The sequence below is a fragment of the Morone saxatilis genome, unplaced genomic scaffold (assembly GCF_004916995.1).
Source record: "Morone saxatilis isolate NCDOM2014 unplaced genomic scaffold, NCSU_SB_2.0 Contig24, whole genome shotgun sequence".
Lineage (NCBI taxonomy): Eukaryota > Metazoa > Chordata > Actinopteri > Moronidae > Morone > Morone saxatilis.
In genome coordinates, this window is record NW_023339807.1 from 5,328,816 (window position 1) to 5,340,344 (window position 11,529).

Consider the following 11,529-nt stretch of genomic DNA (forward strand, 5'->3'; position numbering starts at 1 on the left):
TGGTTTCCCAGTTACACTGTTGACTACGTGCCTACCTCTATCTTGGTCCGGTAGAGCACCAGCCTGCGGAGACGTGTTAGTTTGGAGATATGTGCAAAGGCCTGCGGGTGGAGGCGGTCACAGGAGGACAGGTTGAGCTCCTGCAGCCCAGGACAAGTCTGAGAGATGACCTCCAGACAGGCCTCATTCAGGAAGTGGCAGCACGACAGCTCCAGGCAGACCAGGCTGAGACCACAGGCCTTCATGAAGCTATGGGGAGGAATAGATGGAGAGGGAAAGACATGAGTGAAAGCAGAGAGGGGTAAATTCATCTCACGTCAGCAACATAACAGTCCACCTGTCCCTATATTAGACAATAAGGTTAGTGTCCTTTCATACAATTTATATTGTTTGTGTCATGATTACAGAGAAAGTTTCAACCCATTTTCTTTGTCTAAGTATGTACCCTCCTTCAAAACAAATGCTTGTGACTATGTGCTTGTTTTTCCAAGGTCATCCCTGTTTTCTAGCACTTGCGGCCCGCTGACAGTCTGACCTGCTGAAGCCAGTCAGGGTGAGAGCTCCACGGTTGCCGGTCCAGGACAGGTTGAGCCTCTGGAGGAGGGTGCAGCGGCTCTGCAGGTGTCCCAGGGAGGCGTCACTCAGCCGGCACCAGTAGGGCTGCAGACTCAGCTGGGTGTACTGCAGCGGGTCGCAGCAGTGCTGGTGCAGCAGCTTACAGCTCTGGGCCAGACGGCTGAGGTCTGGCAGGGTCAGGTGGCTCACAATCAGCTGGATGAGCTGTGGATGGAAGATGGGGAGAGGGGTTAGGAGAGGAGAGCAGAAAGGAAGGGGGGAGATCAGGAAGGTGGGGGGAAAAGGAGAGGAGAGACAAAACACAAGACCTGGTAGGAGAATACATAACATTAAAGCGCAGTAGAACCTAGTAGAGAACAGAGAATAACAGAGTAGAGAATGTTAATTGCGTCCCCTCTGTCACGCAGATCTAAATAGTGGTTATCTGGGACACAAAGCACTGATAGCAGGATCAGTGGTGAGGTGAGGCGGCTTGTTTTGCACTGCGTTCGTGTGCCTCTCAAAGAGAAAGAATGACTGTGCTTTTGTGAGTGTGTGTTGCAGTGAATTAACAATACACAGTGTTCAAGCGGGTATCAGCTGACAGATAATAGCTATATTGTGTTTCTGAAACAAACACACGGCGGTGGTGAAGACTGCTGTTAATGGCAGCGGTTTGGAGAGGAGATAAGAGAACAAATATCAAGAGTACTGCCGGTGTTTTGAAGCTCGCCTCAGACAACACGATACGTCTGCGTGGCATGAAAATGACTGTGTCCGTGAGTGCATGCGAGATCAAGTGTCAGAATGGGTCCAAGCAACAATGTTCATGTGTTTGCGTAAAATACAGTCTACAATGATGATTTTAGGGCTAGCTGCTGCTAATGACCTTAAGGTTTACTGTAAGTTATGATTGATCATAATCAGCAGTGAACTTATTCAAATGATTCTGAGAATGTAAATAATGCTGTGACAGATGATTATATTAAGTATTTTTAGGGGTTAAGGAGACAAACTGAGGCTAAACTGATTTTTCCATTTCCAGTTATCTATGTCAGGCAAATTAAATGGATGCTGAAACAATTAAAAAAACAATTAAAATAAAAAATGTACATATATACTTTCAACTAATCATTTTCAATGGATTAAAAGTAATTTATCAAGCAAAAATGCCAGACATTCTCTTGTATATGTCATGTAAACTAGATTTTTGAATTCTTGTCAGAAAAAAAGAAAAAAGAAAAAATTAAAGAAATAAAGATGGTACTTTTGGCTCTCTTATTATGGAAATTTGTCAAACATAGTCAAAAAATGAATCAATAATTGAAAAAGAAATCGCCTGTGTTGCAGACATGCTGGCATCCATTTCGACCAAACCAGACTTGGGGATTGTTGGAAAGAGACTAACGACGACGGTTTTGGTAAGGTTGATTTTGTTTCTGTCCAGTTTGAAGTTGGTTGTTAGTGTAGTTGGCTGTAATGCCCATTGTTTTGTCGTTTTTGTTTTTAAATGTGAGGGTTATCTATTTTATATCATTGTAAATTAGATGGGTTCGAAAAACACTGGGTTCTCTTGTCATGAGCAATAATAACAGATTAATCAATAAATGAAAATAAATAGTAGTGTGTCGGGCCTAAAATGCACCAACATCATAGCATGTTAACAAACGTTAATGCACAACTCTCTGTGAGCTGTATGAAAATACATGCAGACATTCAGATTTAAGCACCAGCATCTGGAAAACCTCTGACTGGAAGCTTATGTACTTTATTGACAGGAACATCTTTAAATTTGTAATGTTTCTAAAATAACATTATACAATTAAAGTCAAATTCAAGTTTCTTTTCGTGCTTAAGTAATCCTAATCCTAAAGGAACCTATACACCTGCTTTAAAATGTACTGGCACTGTTTTTAACGGTACTCTGTGGAGTGTTTTTTTTTAACCTGTAGTAGCACTATAGAGCAGTATTTTTATGAGTGGGTCCCCATTTTGTTTGTCTCATATACACACACGAGGACACAAATAAGTGCGCATGTGGACGTGGGTGATGCCAATGATTTTATATTATTCCACTGATTGATAGGCGCCAGTAAAGTGCCAACAAAAGCAGCACTGCACCAATAAAAAGGCAGTGGAGAAAGAGACTGTAACCTAGTAAACAATGCAGGATCTGAAACACAGGAAATGATTTATAAGGAAGGAAAAGCATTCTACACGTTTGTTAGGAGCTCAACGAGACACACAGTGAGTAACACAGAATGTAAAAGTAACTTTTGTTGAAATGAAAACTTCACAGGGTAAATTTGATGGTAACCACTAGTATTAATAAGGGTGCCAGTAGAATGGTGGGACCTCCATACTTGGCCAAATACAGCAAACTGATCACTGGAAGGACCCAATATTTAGAAAATTAGCATTAGTCAAAAATACTGCTATCCCTACTAGGAGTTACAGGATCACTTTGAAAGAGCAAAAAAGCTATGTTGTTGTCCTGGTCTGTATCTACTCTTTCATCCTGGCCTGAGTGATTCAGTGCACACATCTTAAAGGTCTGTAATCACCTCATATGGCAGTTTGTCAAAGTAGCCATTGCCTGTTCTCTGAAGCTTGCCGTCACCTCCTTGTCTGAATGGACCTCCCACATCAGACAGCTCCTCCTCGCTGTCACTCAGGTCACTAATGTCGATGACAGGCATCTTATAGAGGGCAAGCATGGGCCTCTCTTTCACCCCGCGCAGGATAACAGCGTCCAGCTCGGTGTAGTAGTCCAACAGAGAGCTGTTGACCTCCAGGCGCAGCAGGTTGGTAGGGAAGTTGATGTGCTTTATGTTAGGGGAAAACTGGCGTGCCTGGGGTGTTAGCACCTTGGTGGGCTCTCCTGACCACAGCACCTCCCACCTGGACAGAGGAAAGTGTATGCAAGAGTTTTATTGTAAAGCCACAAGTGGGAACCTTCCATTACCCTTTTTTTTTTTCCTGAAAGTAGGCCCATAACACTGTTGATTAGTGGGCTCCAGTCTACCTATAGTATTGTACACACCATCTATTGGAACTACAGTCATTTATATAAAGGTAACATTGGCACTATGTTTTATAAGGCTTAATAACAATTGACCATATTCCTGATCCATTCAGATTACATACCCTGACTCTCGTCTCACATTTTCAGCTGTTGGCTGAGTGTTCCTAAGCTTGTTTTGTGTGCTCCATGCACTGAATGAAATGCACAATGACATCTGTGAAAAAAAAGCCTTGGTGTTGGACAACAACATGACTCAGATTTTCATGATGGGCAGTGATGAACTATTGTAGTTCTATTCTGCTGTCCGCATTGTTGTCTTACAGAGAATATGAGTAATACGATTATTACAGTATGATTATGAAGTAGGACTTGTAGTTTTACACATTGTTTAAAGGTCGCAGTATGTTACAATCAGTCCATACTATTTTGGTAATGTTAAGGAGGCTATATTGTAGAACTACGCAGCGATGTGCAATTAACTTTCTCTGCTGACACCAGACCAGCCAATCACATCTGAAAATGAATTTATATGTAGGATGATGACCTTGTATACCTACTCAGTGCCCCTTATACAGGTATATGGTGCCAAACAGACAGGCCTAACAGAAGCAATGTAAAAAAAAAAAAAAAATGCAGTACATCCTTATTTTTAAAAAAACTAGGGCTGCAATTTAAAATTGTATTCATTATTGAATAATCTGCATATTTTCTAGATTAATGAATTAATCGTTTGGTCCATAAAATGTCAGAAAATAGTAAAAAAAACTGTCAATCCCAGTTTCTCTGTCTTTGAATGTCTGGTTTTGTCTGTCTAAAACTCAATAATAGTCAGTTTAATATGATATTTTATAAAACAGACAAAAGCAGTAAATCTCCATATTTGAGAGAACATAAAACAGCCAGACAACAGCAATTTTTGCATGAAAAATTACTAGACTAAAACTATAACCCTCTGTGGAATACAAAGATGTGGCAAAATTGCACAAATTACAAATTGGGACAAATTGGGACTAGGCTCACAGTGTAATTTCAGTGCTGTGCAAGAATATGCACCTCAAGGCTTTTTAAAGAGAGCAGCTCTGCCAGAGTAATAACAGTTGGCCCTAATTCAGGTTTGGTTCACAGTTAATGCTGATTTGATCAGGTTGGTTCCACAAAAGTAACTCCTGGTACTCTTTCCAATTTCCATAATAAAATGTTTAATTTCAGTCAATATTAATAATTATTGATCCTTTTTAACACCATTTTAAGAAAAAACAGGTGGGAAAAAAGGTTGACTTTAAACACCTTACTTTGTATTTAACCACTTTATTTATCACAGGTAATAATGTTGATGTCAACATATGGTCATATGGTAATATGGTAATGTTGCTGAGTACTTCGACATCGTGGACTGCCTGTGGATTGTTTCTTGAGATGTTACAGATGTAGGCTGTGACTGACGACATGTTGCATACTCCAAAGGGTGGAGGTAGCATGCTCCATTATAAAGGGATATGATAGGCTGTTTATGAGCCAGGGCCGATCTGTTATGTCCTTTCATGACAGTTTGCAAAGAACGCATTTAACTGAAACTATTGAGATACTATTGAACAATTTTCTTACTGCCATTGATGAATTGTCTATTGGTGATACATATTGCTATTGCTTTATTGCCTAGGACAAACTTCAGGGGCAATTACATTTGCACCTTTTGGATTCATTGATAGCAGATAGCAGATAGCAGAAACTTGAGAGCCACTCTGCTACACTGTGGGGAATTAAAACAATTTCCTGAAGTAGTCTAGAGCCCTTTTTTAATTATGTGTTTTACAAACAATGTATTATAATGAAGGGAAGCCAAATTGATAATGAATACAAATGCTAGGAATCAATTTGTAAGAGCATAATAATGTGAGTAATAAACACAGAGTAATTCAAATAGTGCCTGGTCTCCAGGGTTCAATTGTGCGTACCTGCTGGTCTTGCATGGTTTTCTTGGTAGTGTTAATTAACTAAACATTCTAGCACAGCCCTGAGAGAATGACTGCTGATGGTTTTCCAATGTCTTTACCTGACATCAGTAGGTGGGTTCTGGGAGAAGGGGTTGTGAGAGCAGGCCAAAATCTGGACAATGGCTCCAGGGTAATAAGTCTCAAGCACTTCCACTGCTGTAGGGTAGACAGGCTCTTCGAAGCCCAGTTCAATATAATCCTGGCTGTGGAAGCCTTTAGGTGTGCGGCGGAAAGGTGGTGGAGCACTGGCACACTGTTCCCACCACGTCCCATACGCCCTGAACACAGCCGTCTGAGTAAAGTCCCCTGAGCTGGGGTAGACGTTGGGTACCCCGGCAAGGTTCCACATGGTGTAGGACATGCTATTCTCACTGCCATAGTGGGAGCTGAAGTCCAGAACCTCCTTGGCATACTGCTCCACCTCCACACTGACTGGCAACACTGCCCGCTGACCGGACTCCACAGCCCGCCGACTGGTCAGAGCCTCACCTCGAGTCCCACTCCTGGAGCGTCGCCGCAGACAGATATAGTAAAACATGCTCAAGAGGGTTAACATAGGGAACTCTGGGGCTGATTGGGACAGCGGGGAGAAACGGAGGCTAGAGGGAGGAAGAGCCTCCACCTACTGGAAGCACACTGCCTCAGGGGCTGGGGGTGTACGAAGCGCAGGCTAGAGGCCTGGCTGCATGCATGACCTGTGGGTTAGGCAGAGACAAACATACACAAGTGAGTGGAGCATGGTCTGAGGCAGCATAGACCACAACTCCTGCTTGGTGCTGATATAAATAGTGTCAAGCAGGAGTCGTTGACTACTTGAACATTCTGAGTGATTACACCTATCTATTTCACAAAATATGCTTAAAGGGAGGAATGTGTTTACTTTTAGCTTAATGTAACTGAAAGCTTTCCAAAAAACAGAAACACGTCCAAAACTAAAAACATGTAGATCAACAGACTCTTGCCTACTTTGTGCACTTAGGGAATACTTTCAGAGGACAAAAGTTAATGGAGAGTGAAGGCAAAGCTTATTGGTGGGAGGTGTAGCTCTTAGGGCTTATTGACAGACAGGAACATGACATCCTGCCATAGATGGACTCCTGTCCTACCTAGCAAACAGCTAGCATTAGTGTGATGCATGGTGACCCTGCCTATCTACAGTTGCCACAGTAACCTTATCATCAAAAGGTACCTAGTACCACTGCTGACGCATGCCGGAAGAAATGCCCATTTCGATTAATGACCAGTCTTCATGATAACAACATGCAGGCAGTGAGCCACACTTAGCAGACCATGAGAGCGTGTTTATCAGGTCAAACTGGAAAAGCCAAAATGCATGTTAACACCCCAAAACCATCAAAAACACTATCCTAGGTACTTCTTCACTAGGCACAATGGCTGGTATCCTGCAGCTTTTGCAACCTGACAGACAGATAGACAGATACTGAATACCTGGTGTCGGGAAGACAAACACTAATAGTGGCTTACTAATTTTTCAGAACACTGGACTGGCAGAAACAAAAACCTGCAGGACCCCAGGAACCTCAATGTCTGGGATCTGACAACCCTGCTGTACAGGTTTTAAGCATGACTTGTCAAAGTGCACCAGTTATTCCTATTTTAAATCAGCAGCCACACTGCTGTAGGCTGCAGAAGCAATGCACATTCACTTTATCTTAAAGGAACAAGCTAGGGAACATTCCCATCAGGAGTGTTTTAAACAGGATTGGAAGCACTGCTATCAATCCCAAACGGACTGACAGGTATTTAAACACTGGGCCAACACTAGAGGACAATTACATTAAAGTTATCAATGGATATACATCTGGTAAAGTTGTAGCATGAATGCTTTTATACGCACTGATAGAAAACGTTACACATACGAGATAAACAGTACATAGCCATTGAAGAGAGGCGGTATCAGTGCTACTGAGAATTGTCAATAACTTTAAGCATTAATTATGTTTTGTAATGTAATCAATTTTCTTGTTTTCTCCAAAAACCTTGGCTAACTTTTTACAACCTAACATTATGTAGTTAGCGTTACGCTAGCTACTACGAATAAACTGTTGCTCCTGAAGATCGTAATGTTAGTTCAGTAACTACACCACAATGACTATGAGTGAAGTCACTAACACTGACAGGAAACATGAGCTGCCTCTCCCAGCTTAACGCTGTGTTGTTGGTGTTACTGTTAAACAGCTAGCGTTAGTTAGCCGACGTTAGCTAGTTAGCCTACAGACCAGCTGAGCTGTCCAAACAACAACAGTTAGCTTCCGTAGCTAGCGTTTCAATAGGCAACCGACGAGGACGGGACACGATTTACATTTACGGTAAACGCAGGTCGATGTATCCATTCATGAGGAGCGGTCCTCTTCTCCCCTTTAGGCTGTTTCAACCAAACAACATTCCTGCCGTTTACCGTGTGCTGCCTTCCCGAACAGTCGGACTATTCACCAAACAATCATGAGTGCACATTAACCTGGAAAATAATGCAGGGAATACCGAAGCTTTTTGTGGTATCCAGCTTCTGAGACGTTATGTTTAGAAAACAAAGTGCATTTCGGCCAATGTCGTATTATCAGTCCAGGATAAAGGCGATAGACAGTGCAAAACTGCGATGTTATTATCTTCATTGAATTGCAGCCGCACTGAACAGGTAAATGTCGGCTGATTTCCAAACGATTACGACAGAAAAGACATTATGGCTTGTCTATTTCGACAGTTTCGTTCGGAATCATTAAGTCAGTACTCGGATTTAAGGAAGTCTGAAATTGGACGGAGAGTTACGTAGGAACATTAAAAGCCTCACCAGTTCCGGACAATTTATCAACATCCGGTCAGCATTATGTTTAAGCAAAGCATTCTGGGGACTGTAGTCAACCTATTTTCTCATATGTATTTAGCTGAATGTAATTAATTTAAAATAAATTATATTATTGCTATTCATATTCAAAAGTATTTAGTGATAACCATTTTCTAGAATGTAAAGTGTTGCAAATATAGTCTAAGTCTAAGTCTAATATAGGCTCCTTTGGCAGTATCTTTTTTTTCCCACTGCAAAGGCCGAGAAATGCTACTACAGTCAATTGCAGTCTCTCTCACACAGGGATGCTGACTAAAAATCCTGCCTAGAGGTTCATCTTTCAGATTCTTTAACTACACATGCTGAATATCACACTACAGAACTTTTCAAAAATACAGGATATCCTTAATTATTTTGTCCATAGTTTACCATAGCCAGCACAGTTTCAGCAGATATTGAGTCTTCTGGTTTATTTTAGATTAACTGGTTTAACGGTGATCACCTTTTCCCATAACATCTAAAATCAGACACATGCTGGAGTCATTGTTTTACCCTTGCCAAAATGTCTTCAGACATGTCACTATTAATAGTTAATATTAATGTGTTATCAGGAATATATGACATTTGTTCCATTCTTAATTCTAATTCACTCAAAGTGTGCTCATTTTGCAAATACACCCCCAGTTGAACTTTTACAAAAGATTGTGCACTGTAATATTTACAATATATGCAACACAGAACTTCTATATCATGTTTTTATGTCAAAAGAGTTTTATTAATTTACAACAAATTAAATTACAACGATGCAGTACTAAACATTTTCACAAAGGGTCATCTTCAGGCAGGGTGCAGCAGCAGAGGTTTTTTTGCAGCCAACTGAAGAAACAGCTGAATCCGCTCATCTCTGTCTTTTTGACCTCTGAAAAGCAAAACAGGGCAGTCAGTACCTGAACTCATCACAACACAAGTTACCACAGTGTAAATGGACCTGATGGCTCAGACAACCTGTTGTGGTGTTGAAGGATGCATCCATCTTGACTGGCTGCCCCATGATCGTCATCTCCTCCTGCAATGTAGACTCATCAGCGGGAGTCAGAGGAGGTGGTGGGGTATAAACCACAGCAGAGTCTGGTCTGTATGCAAGCAGACTACAGTTCAAGCTATTGTGGAAGGCTTTGTGGGAAGGAGGTTTAGCACTGGTGGCCAGAGGAGCTGGTGGAGGAGTAATGACAGCGGAGACTGTTTCCACACCATCCACTACATCTGCTGGCTGGATGTAATCCTCTTCAGTGTTGATATTTACAGAAACCTTTTTGTGAGTCTGAGGAGGAAACAGCGCACAGATCTCTCCTGCTGCAACATCAGCGATGGTGTTCAGCACATCTGCTGCAAAGCAGTTGAGTTTCTTTACCAGGACGTCTTGAGAGTAGCGCTGTCTAACCTTTTTCAGGATAGACCGGACCACTTGGTCTCTAAAGGAACGGGAGAAGCAGATTTGAAAGGGCTTGGAGATCAGAACAGCCGAGACCCGGTCCTCAACTGCTTTGGTAACTCCAACAGCCATTTTACTGAGCTTTTGGGAGGGCATGTTGAAGGAGGTGTTTGGAGGAGACAACCAGAAGCCCTGCAGGACTTTAGGAACCACCTCCATCACAACCTCCCATGTGTGGACTACTTTGGAGCTGGGGGCCTCCTGCTGTTGCTCTGTCAGGATCCTGGCGTACTTCTGGGCCTGGCTGATGATCTTAGGATGTCTATAGGTTACAGTCATTCAAAGTTAGTTTTAAATTCACTTCAGGACACCACAGAGACAACCCAACCACTGTACCTGAACTGATAATAAATGTGTGTCAAATATGACTCACCGAAGCTGAGGAGGGGCCGCCTTTGGTGTGCTGAGCAGCTTTCTGGCTTCAAACTCAACGTCTCTCATCTTCAGGCTGTTGTTCACCTGGAACACCTGCAACAAGGAGTGAAATCTGATGAGCAGATCTGACCTATTTACAGAATAAATCAACAGTTGACTCCAAACTACTGTAGAGTCTTTTCAGGATTGTGGTCTTACCATCTTGAGAAGAAGCCTGGCTTCAGGATCAAAGTTCTCCAGTTCCAAATCCCAGAGCCTTCAAACAGAAAGAAACACAAGTTTCATCTTCACTGTTCCTCTCTTCCTCATTACAGACATGTTGGTGTGACATGAGCAGAGATAAGGTCAGGTGTAGTGCCGCACTGTGTGTGTGTGTCTGTGTCTGTGTCTGTGTCTGTGTGTGTAGTAACTCACTGCACTCTCAGAGTGTTTTTGCTCTCCTCCACCAGCAGCTCACTCATGTCTTCAGCAGTCACCTCAGATGGGAGTTGGTTATTCTGCTGAAGTCTCAAAAGTTCAGTCTCCAGTGCAATCTAAACAACATACAAGGGATCACATGTCTTTAGGTTCAAGTACAAGTACACAATTAATGAGACTTTGCCTGCTGTTTTATTTTGGTTTAGACATGAAAACTGTAGTGGGTCTTACCTGAGACCTATAGGAGCCAGTGTGCCAGCAGATCTCCAGAGCCCGCTCATAAATGGGCGTGTCAAACAACACCTGTTAAGGAAACAATATAATGTTCATCATTAGTTGGTTATTCAGAGCTTTAACTCCATCTGAAAATGTTTACAGTCTAACTCCAGTAAAAATACAGTCTCACATACCCTGATGGGTCTGTAGATGCCTCTACTTCCTTCTGTAAACTCCATGGATATTTTCTTGCTGTAAAATAAAATACAGTCAAAGCAACAACGAAATTCGAAAAACGTTTTTGCAGTTCAATGGTAAACTCGAGAGTACTCAAATACAGTTGATCCTCCACACACAAATGAACAACAATGTAACTGTGTACACTTACTGCATGTTCCATTCCCACTGTCTTGAGAAATATTGCACATCACCACTCATTCTCAGACAAGTTGAATTGTTACTTCCAGTAAGACTGACGTCAATGACATTTGTTTCAATGATTAAATATAAATATCAAAAAATGATAGTTAGGTAGCACAGTCAAATATTCATACAGAGCCTGCAGATAGTGAGTCAAGGCTGCTAATAACAAAATGATAACACAACAGAAGAAACAAGGTGTCTATTGGTGTGTCAATGTTAGGTATTTAAT

General features: G+C 41.8%; 2 protein-coding genes across 6 annotated transcripts in view; both read right to left on the reverse strand.

Annotated features, from left to right (window-relative positions):
• fbxl4 (F-box and leucine-rich repeat protein 4) overlaps window positions 1–8,371 on the reverse strand; it is a 19,340-nt gene extending 10,969 nt beyond the window's left edge. Inside the window, exons 1-5 of one of the 5 annotated variants that reach the window (XM_035671839.1) lie at window positions 8,077–8,371; window positions 5,634–6,269; window positions 3,120–3,456; window positions 536–780; window positions 36–249 (exon numbers count right to left, since the gene is read on the reverse strand). In XM_035671839.1, the coding sequence (XP_035527732.1) occupies window positions 36–249; window positions 536–780; window positions 3,120–3,456; window positions 5,634–6,130 (1,293 nt within the window). In that variant the 5' untranslated portion in view covers window positions 6,131–6,269; window positions 8,077–8,371. Of the gene's footprint in view, window positions 1–35; window positions 250–535; window positions 781–3,119; window positions 3,457–5,633 lie in introns of all 5 variants that reach the window. The other 4 variants (XM_035671840.1, XM_035671837.1, XM_035671841.1 and 1 more) reach the window with 4 other exon arrangements.
• Window positions 8,372–9,151: 780 nt separating this feature from the next.
• LOC118335702 lies at window positions 9,152–11,218 on the reverse strand. The gene is made up of 7 exons (XM_035672129.1): window positions 11,072–11,218; window positions 10,893–10,964; window positions 10,659–10,777; window positions 10,443–10,500; window positions 10,243–10,337; window positions 9,383–10,131; window positions 9,152–9,296 (listed from the first exon to the last, which is right to left on the reverse strand). The coding sequence occupies exons 1-7, from the start codon at window positions 11,114–11,116 to the stop codon at window positions 9,199–9,201; spliced, it is 1,236 nt and encodes a 411-aa protein (XP_035528022.1). The 5' UTR covers window positions 11,117–11,218; the 3' UTR covers window positions 9,152–9,198.
• Window positions 11,219–11,529: the final 311 nt, after the last annotated feature.